Here is a 20,309-nt window from a genome sequence, read left to right as displayed (position 1 = left end):
AAGGTGTATAATGTAAGCAATATGGAGTAGAGAAGCTGGAATCCGGAGGGCAGAGTCTTTTTGTAATGATGGTTGTCAGTTAATCTCATTTTGAGTCTGCTTTCTTGGTTTAGGAGGAATCAGCATTTAATGAGAACCTTCTTCTAGGTTTTTCAGTTGAAAGAAGCTTCAGTATTTAATTTAGAAATCATTTGAAAAGTATCCATGCATCTTGTTAGAGGCAACCTAAATGTAAAGTTGCCCAGAAGGCTTTAGAGGCTTTCTAACATTAAAGGAAGTTCAGGCATGTAGGTGAATGTATAATGACCACATTGGGAAAGGAGAGAGAAAGGGAAGATAATGCCTTAGGTTTTAATTACACTTTATGGTTTCCAGACACTGATCTTTTTTTTTTTAAAGATTTTATTTATTTATTACAGAAAGAGAAAGAGAGAGAGAGCCCATGAGAGGGGTGAGGGTCAGGGTGAGAAGCAGACTCCCCACTGAGGAGGGAGCCCAATGCGGGATTCAATCTCAGGACCCTGGGATCATGACCTGATCCAAAGGCAGACACTTAACCTACTGAGCCACCCAGGTACCCAAGACACAGAATCTTATCCAAGCTTTATGGTACCCCCTTGGAGATGGGTGCGACATCATTTTATGGATTTAGAAATCAGGGTTAGTATTTAGAAGTCAGGGTTAGTATTTTGTCTAAAATAAGCAGCTTCTTAATTGCGGAACAGGATTAAGTTCCAGATCTCTTAACACCTGGTATATCACTTCTACTCTTCCTCACGATTCCACAAACTTGGGGTTGGGACTCAATTTATCCCACGTGTACCCAGAAGAATGTACACATAAGCACATGTAAAAGTGAAAGAAATACTTGAGGAGAGGAGCAAATGGCTTTTCTTCACTTGTTTTTCCTCTTCAGTCTCAAGTAGGACATTCTTCATTTTGGAATTTAACATTGCACCTCTCCAAAGATGAAACGGCTGTGAGGAAGAAGTGCTGGAGCTAGCTTAGATGTTCTCCAGTGAGAAAGAGCGCAGTTTCCTTTTAGCACAAGAGGAGGTCCCGGCATGACAGAGTGCATGTATTGGTGGTAAACATGTCTGTACAGGGAGAAAACATCTCCCCAAAGAGCTCTGCGGGATTTCTCCGAATACTGTTCTTTATGTAGAATTATCAGAAAATGCCTAAAATTGAAAGGAACGTTTCCAGAAATAAGAGGGGCAAATAAGTAGGAGCTGCCAAAGAAAAGAAAGTCTTTTGTTAGTGGGGAATACTCATCAAAAAGCCTAGACTCCTTTTGAGAAAAATTATTCCAGCCAATAAGTGCACAGCAAATTATGTACACTGTACCTTGCCTGACCCAACTGGTCGGCAGTTTGGGGCAGTGGAAATAGGATAGCTCTCCTCAGCCTCCCTGTGTTCCATCTGGCAGATATCCGCCTGGAAACCTGCTTCCTGAGTTACGAGGACGAGGAATGCACTCTGCCCATTGCCGGCCGCCACCGCATGGACGCCTGTTGCTGCTCTGTTGGGGCGGCCTGGGGTACTGAGGAATGCGAGGAGTGTCCTGTGAGAAACACGCCTGAGTACGATGAGCTCTGTCCCAGAGGGCCCGGTTTCGCCACAAAAGAAATTACAAATGGAAAACCTTTCTTCAAAGGTACTGTGCTTTCAGTGGCTGACTGCTCTTCTTTTTAGACCAAGCGGAGAATGAACAGCTGACAGGGGAACTGCAGTGAGTCCCATCAGCCTGGCCTTCCCTCAGTCGTCACACACGTACTTCACTTTCTGAGTGACAGCCCCTGTTCACTCTGGAACGGGTTGGCTTTTCCCGCCATTCAGGACTTCCTGAGGCCAGTTGCTTCTCCCATTAGCCACTTGTTTAGTGTTAAAGTAGATTTTGACACTACCCTCAGCCAAATATCAACAAAAAGGAAATCTTCTTGGGGAGTTTTTATTCTGTCTGCTAAAGCCGTAAGACTTGACCTCTTTTCTGCTGGTTTAACCAGGCCACTGCAGTTTACCTGAGGATACCGTAGTAGAGGTGAATGGCATGGCAAACGCAGTGGCAGATCCTCTGTGTCCAAAAACACTGGATGTCATTCTGATGGCAAGCACATTCCAGTGACTCCTGATAACGTCAAACCTTCTTTCAGTTTACTAGGCCATCATCTAAAATTCATGTAAAAAGTGAGAAGTTTCCGATTTAATCTAATTCCAAAACTGTTTTAACTTTTTATACACAAGGATACAGAACTTGTTGACTTTAGCATACGGGAAAACCACGACTGGTTTCTGAGAATTCCAGTTTTTCAGAGAAGCCCAGCTTATGTTTCTGGTGTAGATTTTTTGTCTTGGTTGCTTATTGTGTCTGGGCCTGGTTATTATACTCCATAACCAAATGAACTTATAAAAATGAGAAATGAGTTTATAAATACTGTTTAATTATCCATATAGAAGTGTTTTTGTTTTTGTTTTGTTTTGTTTTGTATTGTGTGTTTGGTCCAAGATGCCCTGGAAATTAAAATTCTGTCTAGAGAGACAGTTTCTAGATGACCCTCTTAAATGTCTCTTAAGTAAATTCAAAGGAATTTGAGTGATTTGCTTCCAAAAGCTGTGGCAATCCATTGCCACAGAAGGACATGTTCTTGTGATTTAATCTGCTGGTTCTGTCTTTCATGACCTTTTGTAGAAATGAACTTGTATTTCTTGAGTGTTAGGTCATGCTTTAGAAAGGCCCTGGAAGAAGATCACCCATGACATTATGCAGTCTCCTAGTGTACAAGAAACTCTTGTAATTATGTTAATGACACCTTAATATCAATTGAGAAAATACTTTTAAATTGTACACATATTTGAGAAAATATTTTAAATAGTATTCATTTATTTACAAGGCATTTAAATTTTAAATGACATCCTTTTTGAAGTTCTTAGATTTTCGGTGTATCCAAGAAAGCACCCAAAAGCATAGCTGAACATCTCAGCCCACTGCACTTTCAGCTGGTTGCCGTGGGGCAATTTATTCCAATCATCTATGTGCTTTCAGTATGGATGCTAGTGGTTTAGAGGGTTTGTTTACTCGTTCAGCAGATACTGAAATGTTTGGTACATATCAGACAATGGGCTGCCTGTAAGTCCAAATAAACACTAATAATGTTTTCCTTCCCTAATAATGCTTTCTAAAATAAAGAGGCTTAAAAGACTAGAAATGTTTAGAAAGTCATAGTTCTCATGGATCCTTACACATTCTTTAAAATGCGTATTTCCAAGACCTTAAATCAAGACCCTCCAGCCTCCTGGGTTTAAAATAGAGGCCCTGAGAACTCCTTACGGGATGCTTATTTTCTTTTTGTGCTTTCTGCCCATTTTCTTCTTCCCGAAGATATCAATGAGTGCAAGATGATCCCCAGCCTTTGCACCCACGGCAAGTGCAGAAACACCATTGGCAGTTTTAAGTGCAGGTGTGACAGCGGCTTTGCTCTTGACTCTGAAGAAAGGAACTGCACAGGTCAGTGACCCTGTAGAGCTCTTCCCCTTTCCCACTCTGCCCCAAGAAGGAAAGCTGTCCTGAGACTGACGCACTGCCGCTTGCATTCAGATATCGACGAATGCCGAATCTCTCCTGACCTCTGCGGCCGTGGCCAGTGTGTGAACACCCCAGGGGACTTCGAGTGCAAGTGTGACGAAGGCTACGAAAGCGGATTCATGATGATGAAGAACTGCATGGGTAAGCCTGTGGCTGTCTGGTCCACACAGGTGAAAAGGGATTCCCCAGGGCTTTGATGGCTCAGAACCTCCCTCCCAGGCTCCTCCTGCTGCCCCCAGTGCACGGGTCTCCTGACCAGTGTGTCCAGAATCAGTCTGAGGCAGAGGGAGACTGACATGAGGAAAGCAGAAGGGCTTTTTTGCTGTGGGTTGGTGGTGGCCTAGCACACCAGTTTTGGGTCCCAGAGAAGTGAGTTTAACGCCGGAAGAGACACCCCAAGGAAGAGAAACAATTCAAACATTAGCTATTTGAGGTCCCATTATTATAGGGTTTCTGTCCAACATTTCTAGAAGAAGGGAGCATTTAAGCTGGCTGCAATTAAATCAGGTTCCCTAGAAAGAAGCCTGAGATGGAGATTTTTTTTAAGGAAGAAGCTGTAAAGAAGTGAGGGAAGTAACAGGGCAGGGGAAGAGGCTTCTTAGCCTTAACCTGATCCCACAGGGGATTCTAGAATAGAATAGACATGGTGTTAGAGAGCTGTCCCACCTTTCAGCCAGGCCAGATTGTACACTCCCTCGTCAGCCATGGGCAGGTCCCATTATTTAAGGGGGATGTAATTCTTACCTCGACGGCATTTCTGAGTGAGGTGAACAGCCGTTCTCAGAAGGGAGCCGTGAGCCCTGAGCTGCCAGGACTCCCAGCAAGTAGGGGCTCTGAGGAGCGCACTGGTCGAGGCCCCGGGCAAGACACCACCACCATCTTCCACATGAGTCGTCGCCATTTTGCAGATATCGATGAGTGTCAGAGAGATCCTCTCCTGTGCCGGGGAGGCGTTTGCCTAAACACCGAGGGAAGTTACCGCTGCGAATGTCCTCCTGGTCATCAGCTGTCCCCCAACATCTCAGCATGTATAGGTAAGGAGGAAGACTTTCAGACCACTTATTGGTGGTCAGTCGTTCAACCCATGTCTCTCCCACAGTCGGAAGCTTCTGACTGGATGTTGGCTATTTTTTATTTTCTAAACAGACATCAACGAGTGTGAACTGAGTGCGAACCTCTGTCCCAATGGCCGTTGTGTGAACCTCATAGGAAAGTATCAGTGTGCCTGCAACCCTGGCTATCATTCAACCCCTGACAGGCTGTTCTGTGTGGGTAAGTGCTCTCTTCTCTTTTATATTTTATTTTATTTAGTTTCTTTCTCAAAACACTCCAACAACGTTCTCTGAGTTCTGTTTTCATCACCAGTTGCTTTTCCTTCATCTCCCTTGTTTTCCTGTAAGTAAAATTCTTTTCATAGTGGCCCATGGTCTTTGGATATCATCTCTCTTGTCTGTTTAGAGAACGCTGTAAATGAAGGATCTGAAATGATTCAGCTCTAACAAGTTTGATTGGAGCCCTGCTGCTAGGAAGAGTGAATGATAGCACGGGCTTTGTTTATGCACCTGCATAGGCAGGTGCATCAGCAAGTGAGTGCAAACCACCTGTAGTGAACGAAGCATGGGTTCAGTGAGAAAGACGAAAAACAGTGTCTGCCCTTAGGTGGCTTAGATGAGCTTAGGAGATTTCAAAGAATAATTATTGGCAAGAAGACCATGTTCTGTTCCTACCTTACACGGAAATGGAGGCCAGGTCTGGCACTCCTTAAAGATGGGGTTTTGTGAGACAAGCATTTTCCTTTGTTGGCTGGCCCTCTGTAGGTTTAGTCGTGCTGGGAAGAGTGGCACAGAAAGCCCTCTGGGTTTATTATGCCCAAAGTCAAAGTGAAACTTTGTAAAAACTGCCAGTTTTTGCCTGGTTTGGGGTGTACATCATGTGGAACTGCCAAGTCTTACATGGTTTCCACCCAAAGCCATAAATCAGCCCCAATTTTTCTGAAACATGGCCCAGGACAGCTCAGAATTCCAGCTCAGGTTCTTGAAAAGGACTGGAACCTCAGCCAGTCGAACTGAGTGTCAAGTTTATAACTGAATATGTGACCCAGACAATTTGATCCACGTGCCCATTATTATAACTGGGATGATTCCTTTAGCCCTAGCATTTCTCCTACCTGGCACGTGGCACTCCATGTATTGTGTGACTGACTATTCGTCTAACTCCCAGTTTGCAACATAAGCATTATGAAAGTAGGGATAGGGTCTGTCTCCTCCACAATTAGATTGTTATCTCCAGCACATAGTAGGTTTGTACTTTATATTTGTTGAAGGAATTGAATGATGCAATGACTTCCATTTGCCCTAGGATGTTTCAGTTGGGTTTTGTTGTACTTTGAACACTTTGAACCTGTGCCATAATCAGAGACACAAAGAAAGGTGATTTTCTTTCTTTTTTTTCTTTCTCTTAGACATCGACGAATGCAGCATAATGAACGGCGGTTGTGAGACCTTCTGCACAAACTCTGAAGGCAGCTATGAATGCAGCTGTCAGCCAGGATTTGCACTAATGCCTGACCAGAGGTCATGCACTGGTGAGTAGGTTTTAGCCCCCTGTGAAATTCTCAGGAACAGGTCCACTCTTAGAGTGGTTCGGGGCCTAGACTTCATAGGCAGACAGTCCTGAGTTCAAAATTTTGTTTTGTCACACATTTTAGCTGTGGATCCTTGGTAAAGATCCTGAGCATCAGATTCTGCATCTATCAGGTAGGGTTCAGATTGCCTGTGTGGGAGAATGCACACAGCACTTTGCAAACTTCCTAGCTCATGTGGTGTAAGATATAGTTTTGAAGAATCTCCTCTTTTGACTCACTTCAAGGCTACTCAGGGTGTGTTCCTCGACCAGCAGCATCCACATCACCCAAGAATATGTTAGAAATGCAAAATCGTGGGTCCCACCTGGACCTACTGAATCAGAAACTTCTGGGGGTAGATCCCCATAATCTATTTCCACAAGTTCTCCACATGATTCGGATATGCCTGAACTTGAGAACTGCTGCTCTAAGTCACACTTCCTGTTGTATCATCCTGGGCTAAAAGAGCCATGTCTCCAACTAGAGAAGAGAAAGGAGGTTGGTGATACAGGTTTTCATTTTGGTTTCAGTTAAAAAGAGAACTTGGGTTTAAGGATCAAAATTATTTTATCAGAGCTAGAAAAATCCCTCCAAAAAACCTTAGATATATATTTGACTATCAAAGTCAAATGTTGAAAAGAATAAAAATATTTTTATCAAAAGTGCATCTAAATAGATATGCTTATTTTAAATAAGTTTCATCTTTACAATATCAGTAAGCCAGAAGATGATCGACCTTAGGTATTTATGTTTGAAAATGAGAAAAATAAAGTAAAATTCACAATCACTGTTAGGTGATTAAACGACTGGTATTAACCACATGCTATTGTTGTCTTTCTTCTCTACAGACATTGATGAGTGTGAAGATAACCCTAATATCTGCGATGGTGGTCAGTGTACGAACATACCAGGGGAATACAGGTGCTTGTGTTATGACGGGTTCATGGCGTCTGAAGACATGAAGACTTGTGTAGGTAAGCGAAGAACACAGAGTTTCCCATTTTGTCTAGTTATCCCTGAGCACTGTTAAATTACATAAACATTAGTTTGGGAAGTTGATAAATGGCTCCTATTGAAAAAGTAAGGATATTTAAGGGCATATTACTAATATTCCAAAACCAGCCTTCCAAAGGGCAACTTTCTCATGACTGGGATACAATAGTCTTGTCAGATGTTGTGTGGGCCGAGCCGACCATTGGTCATCCCCACAGGGACACTTGTTTCATTTCTGTCCACTTAACCTTCTTCTGCTGTGACTAGAATTTGGGCTTTTTAAATATTTTACTAAAGGCAAGCAAAATTTATTTCTGACAAGAATGCAGTGGACTCTAGAATTGATTATATTGACATATTCTATTGCTGTGTCTTCAAATTTATTGTCCTTTTCTTCTGCAATATCTAATCCCATTCAGTATCTTTGTAATCTCAGATGTTGTCGTTTCATCTCTAAAAATTTGATTTGGATCATTGTTTACATCTTCCCTGTCTCCACTTGATGGGTTCAATCATTCCTCTAGCTTTTTGAGCCTATGAAATAGAGTATTAATAACTGCTTTAACATCCTCGCCTACTAATTCCATCATCTCTGTCAGTTCTGGGTCATTTCAGTAAATTGACTTTCTTCCTCATTGTGGGTCCTATTTTCCTGCCTCACTGAGTGCCTGGTAATTTTTGATTGGATGCCAGACATGATAAATTTTGACTTACTAGTTGCTAGATATTTTTGTATCCCTAGAAATATTCTTAGGCTTTATTCTGGAACCCAGATAAGTTATTTGGAAACAGATAGGTCCTTTCAAAGTCTTGTTTTTATGCTTTTAAGCAGTGGTTACTCTGCCCCATGGCAAAAAGACTTATTTTGCCCCATGACTGAGCCAAGACCCTTCTGAATTACGAGATTTTCCAGTCTGACCAGTAGGAACAGGCACAATTCTGGGCCTTCTGTGAGTTCTGATGATTGTTCCCTCTAATTCTTTCGAGTGATACCTCCCCTAGCTTTGAGTAGTTTCCTTACATGAATACACTGATCACTACTTACCTGAATACGTGATGGGGACCCTTTGCAGATCCCAGAGCTCTCTATGCAGCTTTCTTCTGTCCTTTATTCTGCCCTATGAACTCTGGCTACCTTGCCCTTCCATGACTTCCAGCTTTATCCCCTCAACTCTGGGACACTATCCAGCTCCATCTGTTATCCCCACCCTGAGGTCATGGCCTTAAAACTGTCCCTACACCATAATCTGGGACATTCATAGAACTCACCTAGCTTGTTTTCTCTCCATCAGGCATCATTGTTTTCTATTGCCTCTGTGGTCCTTTTGCTGGTGTTTCACATGGGAAACTAAATTCCATCTCTATTACTCCATCTTGGCCAGAAGTGAGAATCTGGAATTGAAAATATTTAAATTCTGTCACATTTATATCTTCAGAAAACCTTTACCGAATATTTATGAAGTGAATGTCATAAAAAGTAGATAATTTTTAATTTGGGAAAGAAGTGAAGTTTGTAACTATCTTTCCTAAAACTCCTAGTTCATCTATCATTTCTTTAAAATTGGAAACTAAAATGTTGGCAGTCACAGACTGAATTAAAATTTTTATCTTGCAACAGAATATGCTGCTTTAAAAAGTTTTCTAAACTGTCACATAACAGGCTCTAAAGGCAGCCTAGAGTCCCTCAGTTTATTTGCTTACTCGACCTCCTGCTCATGGCCCAGGTAGAGCCAGTTGGCCTGGTTAGCCTGCAGGAGAGAAGGCAAGTGTGAATTGAGCTCTGTAAATATGGTACTTTTTTTTTTTTTTTTTAGTGAAAACAGTTCATCTTTTCTAATTTATTTGTCATAGTGTTTTATCTCAGGCAGAAAGTTTTCAGTGGTATCAAACAAATAGTTATATGTATTAATAATATCTGTATCTTACAGATGTCAATGAGTGTGACCTGAATCCAAATATCTGCCTAAGTGGAACCTGTGAAAACACTAAAGGCTCATTTATCTGCCACTGTGATATGGGCTATTCAGGCAAAAAAGGAAAAACCGGCTGTACAGGTATGTGTTTCCAATTTGAACAAAAGCACTTGATAATTAAGAGACTACTACTACCAGCGTAAGACAAGTTTTAAAACTCCTAACATTTTAATTACTTTATAAAGCCTTTTGAAAAACAATTTTCATTAACTTAGCCTGTCCTTCATTGAAGCTTGTCATACTTTGGATCTATGCTGAAGCTTTTTTCTTTACCTATGAAAAAAGGCACATTGGATGAATTACCACCATAACTAACACCATAAATATCACATTTTTATGAGGTTGAAAATCACATTTTTATATCAAAGTAGTTAACATGCTAATTACCAAACATTCCTATCCCTTTATTAAAGCAAGCCTCCCTTGTCAACATTTCATTTAAGGTTTTATAACTAAGGTTTTAAAGAAACATCCTACAGTTTGTATTTGTCATCAATTCCCATCAGTCTTCCAGTTTCTTAAATTAGTGTGCTTTTGATGTATTCAGTTGTTATAGCCCAGATCATTCCTGGGGATTAGCAGATCTTATGAAGTGATAAGTAAACCATTTGTAATTTTGTTTGCCTACTCCCAGTCGTTCATAAGAAAATCTTTTCACAATATTTGTAGGAGCTTATTTTATTAAACATCAAATAAAATCATTCTGTATGGAAGATATTGTTATTAAGGGTTTAGTTGGTGTTTTCAAATTTGAAGCCATGATCGTAAGTATGTGGAATAATATAATAAAGTTTTACTAGGGTTACTTATAGTAATATAACAGATTATGGGATATAACAATTTAAAATATAGTGGAGATCATGGTGAGCTTGAATTCAGTAATGGCATAATTTCTTTACAAATAACAGACTTTAATTCCAAAAACCAGTTTGGCAAGCCCTTGTGACTTGAAACTAACATTAAAATATTTGCAGATTGGCAGTGTGGTAAAGGTCCTTTTCTTAATTATATCAACATTATTTTCAAGAAAATTTATTATCATTCCAAACTGTCCAATAATGCTAAGCTTCAAATTTATAGATATATAAGATAATGCCAATAATATTACTATTGGTTCAAAAATGACAAGTTCTAGCCAAATTATAAAAAGGAGCATGAAGCTAGAATGCCTTCATGCTCACTATATTACTCTTCATATGAAGCATGGCTAGGGATCCATTCTAATAAGTGGAACAGTGTTTAAAATTTCAACTACTGGTCTCTGGGGTACAAATGATGCTTAGCTCAGTATATCTGCAGTTCATGCTTTATTGTAAGCTTTCAAGAGAAATATAGGATCTGAGGTAAGGGATGGTAGTCTGGCACTAATGTAGGGGAAGGTAAGGTAGTTCCATATTGCATTTTACGCAATAGAGGCTAATACCATTGTTTGGTTCAGTTGCACTCGCTGAAATTCAGCCCAGAGAACCAAGAGGCTTACAGAGGGAGAAGTTAATCTAATGGCACAGTCTTCATTCCCTATTAGAAAAGGATCTCTAGAATTTCGTGCTCCAAATTCCAGTTAACAGAAGCATGTGGAAAGGCCAATTATTTTAGGACTTTCACCATGAAGAAAGCTTAAGTTTTCCTACAATATCAGTATCATTTTAGATAAATGAGACATAATATATATAATGCTCTTGGCACAGTGCTTGGTATGCTGTAGCTGGTTAATAAATGGTAGCTATTATTGTCATTGTAAAATGAGACCTACAGACACAGTATATAGAAGCCACTTTGGTTGAAGATGCAACTTCTAGTTTGGCAAAATTCTATACTACGAGTTATTGATACATGCTTGAAATCAGTTTAAACTCTGAATATGAAAAGGCTTGTTTTTCATAATTGAGTTTGCACTGTGGTGTTGAGAGCTGTGTACTCCGTATTGGAGAAGATGACACTGGTTTTGATATGACAGCAGTCTTTTGGTAAATTGCATGAACAGAAACTTAGATTGGAGGTCCAAGAAACCCTCTCTTCTTTCAACCCCTACTTTTAAATTGTAGCCTAAAATGACTTTTCAGTTTCATCGGAGCCAGCCAGCACTGTTGGGAGAAGACTGGAGTTTCATAGCCCCTTTGATATCATAGCAGCGCAGGTTGTGATAATTTCTTGTGTGAAGTCACAGAACTCTGGATTTTATTGCTAGTTCTTCCACTGGTTCATGAGTTTGAACAACTCCTCAGGGTGCCTTGTAGTTAAACAAGTGTTCCTTTTGGGTAAGCACCCCTGCGGTGAGGTATGGAGAGAGGGGGTGCATCAGTGAGGGAAGAAAAAGAGGTCCTCTGTAAATACTGTTATTCAACCAAAAGTATCACGTTTGATTGGAAATGACTTACCCAAACAGGAATTGGCAGCAAGTTTGGTATACTTAAAAACAAGTTTTTAAAAACCTGAGCCAAAATGTATTTTTAATCCCATGTAACTAGGGCTCTTTTAGCCTGCTTTTAGTTTAAAATTGGTGTCACTCCCAACTTAGAATACCATCAGGTTTCCCTAGTGATAGTCATGTTAAAGACAAGTGCTTGTAATGTCCCAGGCAACTAATGTAAATAGAGATAGATATGAATCTTGCCTAATGGGATAAAGCAAGCCACACCACAAGTAACAGTGAAGAATAAACCTGGAATGATGTTTTTGGTGATATATGTAAATATATTTTTGTACATATATAATATGTATACAGACATATGATGCATATATTTATAATATGTGTGTCCATGTATGTATATATACATATATATGTATATATATTTGAGTACCCTGTAAATGAATTACAAAAATATGTATGCTATTTCATAGGGAAGAACTTTTTTTCATGAGAACTCAAAAAATGTCCTCTGGGTTCCATTACAGCTTTGTCTAAATATTTCAGCTCCCTTGTCATTACTGATTGTTTCCATTTTAACAAATAAACATGTTTTTTTCTCCCAATCACTTTAGCAGTGCTCAGAATCCACCCACTGACTTACATTCCCATCCCACACAGATGTTAAGAGTTTCTGTTTTCTCCTTAAGCTTTATTCAAATCGTGGGTATTGCTGAGAAGAACATTTGATTTAATGGAGGGACAATGGACCTTTGCTTAAAATCTAGTACACGGCTCTTCTGTCCTTAGCTTAAGGGGGCTGGATTACAGTTTTTCTGTGACCCACATGCAAGGCTTCTGCTGCTCATTCTACGGCATCGTAATTAGACAATAGACTGGAGGAAAGAGAGCCAGGTTGCTGCTAGGTGCCATCCTTGGTGGGTCCCGGCTTTCACAAACGAATTTGTAAGAACCTACCCTCCCCCTCAGCCACCATGTGCTCGCTCAGTCAGTTAGTAAGCAAGCATGCCATTAAAATCAGAACTGTTTTCGGTTAAAATAGCCATGTATCTGGGTAATTCCATTTCGCAAACTCTCTGCTTTTTATCACATGAGAAATGTTACTCATAGGTCTTAGTCCATGATGGAGAATCACATACTTCAAAACCATCAGGACTCAGGGAGAATTTGTGCCCGTTTCCTTCCAGCTTCTTATCACTGTGAATTGTCCTCTACTGGCTGTCAGCCTGTGAAAACTCCGTGGGTGTTCAGTTAAATAGTTTTGGCTCAAATTTCGATCCATATTGAGAAACCCAAGCCTTCGTGTTTGGCCTTTCCATTTATTCTACTGTCCTCTTCCCCAATGCCCAATTAAGGAGGTCTCACAGTGTGTCAGCTCTGCTGTGACTGGAGCCCAGTGACAGGAGGGCAGGTGTGTGGGGTTGATGCTGCTTCTCCTTGTATGACTGTCAGAGGAGGCCAGAGAGGCTCAGAGAAGAAGCCCTTTTGTTTACTTAAGAAGCCCAATTAAATGATTTGAAATGTGTCAGGGAGACACACCCAGAACCTGAGCCTGGGGTCTGCTCAGACCACACCCTTGCCTGTCAAGACAGCCACGCGAGTTGGACCTTTGAGTCTTTGTGAGGGAACTTTGGTGGGGTTAAGGAGGTTGCTGTGTCAGCCCTAAATTTGAATTTCCTTGCTTTTCTTGGCTTGGGCTTATTCTTAATCTTAAAAAAAGAATTTTCTGTCTGGAGCAAACTTGTGGGGGAAAGAGAACATTTGTACCAAAAGAGATGTTCTTGGCAAACATGTGCTATGTTTCCTTCACACTGTTGAGGAGTAAACGTTTGAATACAGCATTTTGTTTGCTTGTTTCCCTTATGGCTCAGTTTCTCCTTCTGTTTGCTTTTATAATGAAGTACAGTCTTAGGCCCAAAGCTGCATGGAAATAATTAATAAATAATAGTCGGCAATAGTATGCATGCACATATACACACACGCGAGGAGCTTTTGCTCAAGGATGCCTTTACACCTTATGACCAACTTTTTCTCTAATTCACTTGTTACATACCGAGAATAAGTCATTGAGATAATGCTTAAACAAATATTCATAAAATGGAGAGTTGAATATTGGCTCCTGAGTATCATCTCCTAGTATCCTAAAGCCTACGATACATGGCTTCTTACAAATTTCTTTTCACCTTGAAAACATTGCAGTAAAACTACATGTATTTTCTTGAGTTAGAAATTTATATGAGCATATTACTGATTTAAAAAGGGAGGGAGGGGCGCCTGGGTGGCTCAGTGGGTTAAAACCTCTGCTTTCGGCTGGGGTCATGATCCCAGTGTCCTGGGATTGAGCCCCGCATCGGGCTTTCTGCTCAGCAGCGAGCCTGCTTCCCCTCTCTCTCTCTCTCTCTGCCTGCCTCTCTGTCTACTTGTGATCTCTCTCTATCAAATAAATAAATAAAATCTTTAAAAAAAAATAAAAAGGGAGGGAGACTCCTTTTAAAAGAAATGGCCGTTTCCTTAATTGCAAGATTACGTATGGAAGGTATCAAGGGCATATGAAAATCAGGGTACCTTGGGTCCTTAGAAAGTTGGAAAGAAAAAGATTACAGAATTACTAGATGGACAGGCTATGAACATCTCTGAAAATTGTACTTAGTAGAAAAGATTAGAGAAAATTTCTGTAAGTCTGTTAATGCTCACAAGGTTTTGAAAACTCCAGAAACTGAGATTTAGAATAAAGTCCTTATGTGATTGAAGAAATCAGCAAGATTCAGCTGCTGTGGCCCAAAGGAAAGAGAGCCAAGCAGCGGACAGGGAAATGCTCTAACGGACTCAGAAATGAGTTCTGCCACTTACTGGTCTTGGGTCCCTTGAAAGTCCCCATGTTCTTGGGGACCACGGTATCCTCCTCAGAGTAACTGACACTTAAGAAAGTCAAATTGTGAGTTTTTTCCACTTAGAAAATTCCTTGACTTTTATAACATTAAGAAGCTTCAATACTTAGTCAATGGAAGCTCATCGTTTCTACCCAACTCAGAGATCAGGACAAATAAAGGAGGGAAATGAAGACAGGACTCTGCAAAAGTGGTCCTTAACTCTGAGGGGAGTGGTTACCTGAGGAAGAAAGAAGTGTTGATGGACCCGCTTGGGAGCCCGTGAGGTCAGGCTTACTTTCTTGAATTCCCTAGCATACTTATAACTGTTATCCCTGGGCTGGCCTTCCTCCTTATTTCCTTGGAATGTGCCGTGCTCAATTATTCAGTTGGTTAAAGCTTCCAGTCACAAGTCTAAAGCCGCCTGGTATGTGCCTCCCTTGACCTGTTTTAATAACTCAGTAGATGCACGTGGTTGCCAAGGCTACATTAAAATTCACCCATACAATATGTCGTAATTGCAAGAACTTTCTTCCAAGCATGTTTTCATTTTACGATCGTTAGTGATGTTATGAAGTATTTTTGTAGGAAAAATACCATTATTTTATTTTGTGTTTGCTCTAGAAGTTATGAAGAAGCCAAAGATGCCAGGACCATTTCAGGGCTTCAGATGGAACACATGGCAAACAGCGTGTTTCCAAACACTTTCAAATCATTTAATTGGGCTTCTTAAGTAAACAAAAGGGTAAACACAAGTTGCTTGCCCGGTTTTCTTTTTTTTTTTCATGCCACTTTTCAAAGGATCACTGAAAATTCTTGCAACATTTCACATGCCAAAACTATCCTTCTTGACCTAAGTTTTGTGTTAGACGTTGGTTTCCATATAGAGTCATAGTATCCAGGCTTACGAGTTCTTAGTTGATGAAAAAGTTGTTATAAAGTGAAGTACCTATCTTTTATTATGGATTCATTTTGGGGAATAAGGATTCTGGACCAATTTCAGTTCTGATCAACAGAGTGTCTTAAAATTCAACTCAATTCCTATGACAATATCTACTCAGAGATAGTGAAAAATTTCACTGGTCAAGGACTCATTTACACAAAACTGTCTTTATTTCAGAAGCCAATCACAAGTCCAGGTTGTTATCTGGGCTTTTGAGTGACTGGCTGTTAATCCTATAAATTAGAGGTTCCCACCAATCCTCTATCCCATCACAGAGCCCAGGAAACTAGTTTCCTTATTAGATTACCAGTTTATTATAAAAGGATACAACTTGGGAACAGTACAGGGGAGGGAAAGGATGCACAGGGCAAGGCATGGGACAGGAGTGTGGAGCTTCGAGGCCCTCTCTGAGCAAGCCATTCGATGTGAATCTCTCTATGTTCACCAATCCAGAAGCTCTCTGAACCCATCTTTCTGGGTTTTATGGAAGCTTCATTACATAGGCGTGATTGATCTAATCATTGGTTTTGGCTATTAATTCAACCCCCATCCTCTCTCTGATGGAGGTCGGTGGGGTGGAACTGAAAGTTCTAGCCCTTGAATCACATGGTTCATTCTCTGGGCAACAAACCCCATCCTGAGGTGAAGTCCAAAATTTACCTCATCAATATTATAAGAGGACATCTTTATGTTCTCATCACTTAGGTAATTCCAAGGGTTTTAGGAGCTTTGTACCAGAATCAGGGAGGAAAAAAGTTTTTCTTTCTTTCTTTCTTTCTTTCTTTCTTTCTTTTTTTTTTTTAAGATTTTATTTATTCATTTGGCAAAGAGAGAGGTCACAATGAAGGAGAGAGGCAGATGATGGGGGGGAGGGGGGGAGCAGGCTCCTTGAAGAGCAGGGAGCCTGATGCAGGGCTCAATCCCAGGATGCTGAGATAGTGATCTGAGCAGAAGGCGGAGGCTTAACCCACTGAGCCACCCAGGTGCCTCCGAATGTTTATTTCTTATTATAAGCCACAATATCACAGAAAACAAAACATTTCACTTTATATTTTATAGCACTTTTTATAGTATAGAATCTGTCTTCGCTAAATTTGGAAATGGAATTTTGGAGAATGGAGAACGTTCAAAAATTTGAAGTCTTTTAGTAGTATTAAAAATGAAATTGAACTGAGTAAAATTTGAAGATCTTATTGGCTTTATTCTATGACTTATGCACCCAGCACCTTCCAATCTGGTGAATACAAAGGAGCTCCAAGGAGCTGAACAAAGTGGAAAGTTTTTCTGGTAGAAGGGGGCAGAGAAACAAGGAAAGAGGAGATTGTTTCAGGCAAGGTCACCTTCCTATGGGGACGGAAGAGGTCTATCGGGTAGATTACCTCTCAGTGCTAAACAGGTAACTCCAGATTGACTAGTTAAAAGTTTCGCTCCAAGTGACTCCATTATAGGCCTGTTTTCTCTTTTTGACAGTAATACGACCTTAATCTGGCTCCTTTTACAGAAAAATATCCATTGGATTGATTTGAGTTTTACATGAAATATACAAGGCGCCTTGGGTCTCCAACATGCTAGAACACTAAGAAGCTAGAGGAAAGATGGTTCACTCACTGCCTGAAGGAAAATTCCCTGCAAATGTTTGAATTAGCAATGCCTAAAGTAAAACTTCTTTAAAAATATAGCATAATTAAATAATATATGTCCATTGAAGAATAAAATATATTTAATACATGACGTATGAGTGAAAAAGTTTCCTAGTATGCCAGTAATATTGTGTTCCTTTGCATGAGATATGATAACAATGTGCACCATTACTCTGTAGTTGACTTAATAAAAATACTGGGAATAGAAAAGTGTGACCACGTGTTTTAATGCCATGGAACATTAGGCAGATCACTTTTTAAGGTCTTCAACTAGAAAGAGGTCCATTTTGTTTTGCAGGGACTGGATGCTTACATTAAAGTAATGGGAGATATTTAGAATTAATAGTAGCAAGTAGCATCATATTGTCCTTTCTTTATAAATTAAAATTTGAAGCTGTTCAATATATGTAGAGTCGTATAAGTAGGCACCAAACCAATCTCTATTATACTACGGAAAGTGTGAAAGTGAGTCAACTTTTGAAGTTGCTAGTTGCTCTTGCTAAGTTACTTAAAAGACCAAAAAGGCATCTGTGCTAAACTTTTTTAAACCCCGGGTGATTTTTCCAGACATCAACGAGTGTGAGATTGGAGCTCACAACTGCGACAGACATGCGGTATGTACTAACACAGCAGGAAGCTTCAAGTGTAGCTGCAGCCCGGGATGGATTGGAGATGGCATTAAGTGCACCGGTGAGTTGAAAAATAGATGCTTCTCAGGAACTGTGTAGATTATAAACCTGAAAATATTAATTCTGTACAGAAAAAATGTCTATGCTACTGACTCTAAATGTGATGCTTTTTGTTCATATGGTGTGACTTTTTTTCATAAGATCTGGATGAATGCTCCAATGGAACACACATGTGCAGCCAACATGCAGATTGCAAGAACACCATGGGCTCCTATCGCTGCCTCTGCAAAGAGGGATACACGGGTGACGGCTTCACTTGTACAGGTAGGCTCGTGCTGGAAGCAACTGCGTAGATGGCAACCAGAAAAGCCAGGTGTTCCTCTGTCTTTCAGACTGTCGATTCTTCTGGTCCATTATAGTCAACTTTGAACAGAGATGATTGGTTATTTGAAAGTACCTCCCCATGGAATGGAAGTTTGGAGCCAGGTCAATTAGAGAGACCTCAAAGTTAAATGTATTCAGTTATATAGTTGGTATGGGTATCACTGTATGCAATGATGTCCTTACTTAAAAAAAATAAAATAAAATCACACTTCTATTTATAATCCTTAGCCTTTATATATTTGTGCCTATTTTCCACTGTTGACTTGTTTTCTGTACCAAACCCAAGGGTGAGCTTGCTGTAGAAAGCTATGTGAGGAACAGGAATTCAGAAGTTCTAGAACATAAGATATTGAGGTCTGTTTCACATGACTTGAAGCATTAATGTATCCTGAGAACTTCCCTCACAAGACTCCATTTAAACATAAAGCAGACTAAGGCTCAGTCAGTTAATATACCTGGAACTTTTTCAACTCGCTGAAAATTTTTATTGTATTTGAAATTGTTTGTCCAACCCAGTGAATTTTTGTTGTCATAAACCTCCCATTACTCGTTAGAAAATATTCAGAGTTTTATGTATTGGGCATATATGGTTCATGTGTTTGATATTTAGTGCCTGTGGTTATTAGCAAAGCTCAGGAGAGATCTAGCAGACAGGAATGTTTGGCCTCCTCTGTAGTTGGTGTTCTAGGTCTTTTGCTGCCCATCCGAGCCAAGTCTGAAACCTGAGAAATGGACACAAATCATGGCACATTATTTCCTGTCATGGATGTGTCCTGTGCACGACCCTGCTCACGAAAGCCTTAATTTGAATGATGCATTGGACTTATTCTTCATTTTACATCATTAGGGATAATTCAGGATTCTGAATCTAAGCCCCATATTCATGGATTAGTCAATACTAACATTCAAAGAAGGGGAAAGAATGGGTTTAAAGGTGTCAAATAGAAACTATGATGAGATCTCACTACACTCAGGAAGTTGACAATGATTAAAAAAAAAAAAAAGAAAGAAAGAAAGAAAGACGTGGGGAACCGGAAAGCTCCTAACTGGGGAAGAGTAACTTATGTGTCTTTCTGACTGTAGATCTTGATGAGTGCTCGGAGAACCTGAATCTGTGTGGCAATGGCCAGTGCCTGAATGCCCCTGGAGGATACCGCTGTGAATGTGACATGGGCTTTGTGCCCAGTGCGGATGGGAAAGCTTGTGAAGGTAACTGACGGGGAAGTTGCGAGGGCCCTTGCAGGGCCTGACAAGCTTAGGTTATTTGAGCATTTCTGATAAATATATATTATATATTATATGTTAATTTATTATTATATATTGATATATATTATATATAATATTTATTTACTTACTTCTTTATTATTTATTTATTTACTTAGTTACTTACTTAGTTACCTACTGACATATGTTTTGGCTTCAGATCTGAGATGGTCTGTTCAGTCTGTGGAGGTATTGGGTCTCCAGCTGGACCATTTCTCTTCGTACAGAGAAAAATCTCAGCTTTCTGGCCACAAAGCTGCATACCCCACCTTGGCCAGATGGTCTGCATGAGTACACCCGTTGGTCATAGGAGAGAGAGGCTAACTGAGCATGGTCAGCTCAGTGCAACCTGTTTGTCCCCAACACTAGGGGAAGAGGTCCAAGTACCAGACCCCGAATCATGTCCTGTTGAAGGATTCTCTTTAAATATGTTTTTAATCTCTGCTATGGTTTGGTTTCTAGAAATAAAATAATAACAGAGCAGATAATCTTCTCCATATGTAGAATAATGTACTGGGTATATCTCACATGGTCTCTAAGTATCTACTATATGTGAACATGGAAGAGTCCTTTGCAAATCCATTCGGTAGGGGGCCCCTAGGGATAATGTTGTATGTCATGCTGTCTCTTAGCTCAAAACTCTGTCTTCCAGAGGTGTTAGTCGGACAAGAGGAACCCTAGGAGCCTGTTGGCTCAGGATGGCTCCCACTAGGAAGCACAAGGTTCTTTTCTTTCCCCACACTTGTCAAGTCTAAGTACATTATCCCTCCGGAGAAGAATTAGCGCGTCTACAGTGAACTAAAAAGATTTCAGTAGAAATAAACAAATGATAACCATTGACAGTAGAAGTTTAAACAAGACCCTGATTAATATCTTAACTAATAACTGTTGCTGGTTAATAGGACATTAACTTTCACTAGGACATGCATACTCATTCTCTCATAGAGTTCTCTGTAAATACTTTTCTTTGTTACGGAACCATTAGGTGTTCTTTAAACAGTTTATATTAACTCTGCAGAGTTTGATATATAAAATTCCTCTGA

General features: G+C 40.1%; 1 protein-coding gene across 1 annotated transcript in view; it reads left to right on the top strand.

The window, feature by feature from the left end:
- The window catches only part of FBN1 (fibrillin 1), a 232,288-nt gene that overhangs the window by 154,134 nt on the left and 57,845 nt on the right, over positions 1–20,309 (top strand). The window contains exons 24-34 of the mRNA XM_059372774.1: positions 1,430–1,657; positions 3,380–3,505; positions 3,596–3,724; positions 4,492–4,617; positions 4,730–4,855; positions 6,045–6,167; positions 7,055–7,180; positions 9,128–9,253; positions 17,558–17,680; positions 17,821–17,943; positions 19,087–19,212. Of these exons, the coding sequence (XP_059228757.1) occupies positions 1,430–1,657; positions 3,380–3,505; positions 3,596–3,724; positions 4,492–4,617; positions 4,730–4,855; positions 6,045–6,167; positions 7,055–7,180; positions 9,128–9,253; positions 17,558–17,680; positions 17,821–17,943; positions 19,087–19,212 (1,482 nt within the window). The remainder of the gene's footprint in view (positions 1–1,429; positions 1,658–3,379; positions 3,506–3,595; positions 3,725–4,491; positions 4,618–4,729; positions 4,856–6,044; positions 6,168–7,054; positions 7,181–9,127; positions 9,254–17,557; positions 17,681–17,820; positions 17,944–19,086; positions 19,213–20,309) is intronic.

The sequence above is a fragment of the Mustela nigripes genome, chromosome 13 (genome assembly GCF_022355385.1).
Source record: "Mustela nigripes isolate SB6536 chromosome 13, MUSNIG.SB6536, whole genome shotgun sequence".
NCBI lineage: Eukaryota > Metazoa > Chordata > Mammalia > Carnivora > Mustelidae > Mustela > Mustela nigripes.
This window is presented reverse-complemented; position numbering and strand designations above follow the sequence as displayed.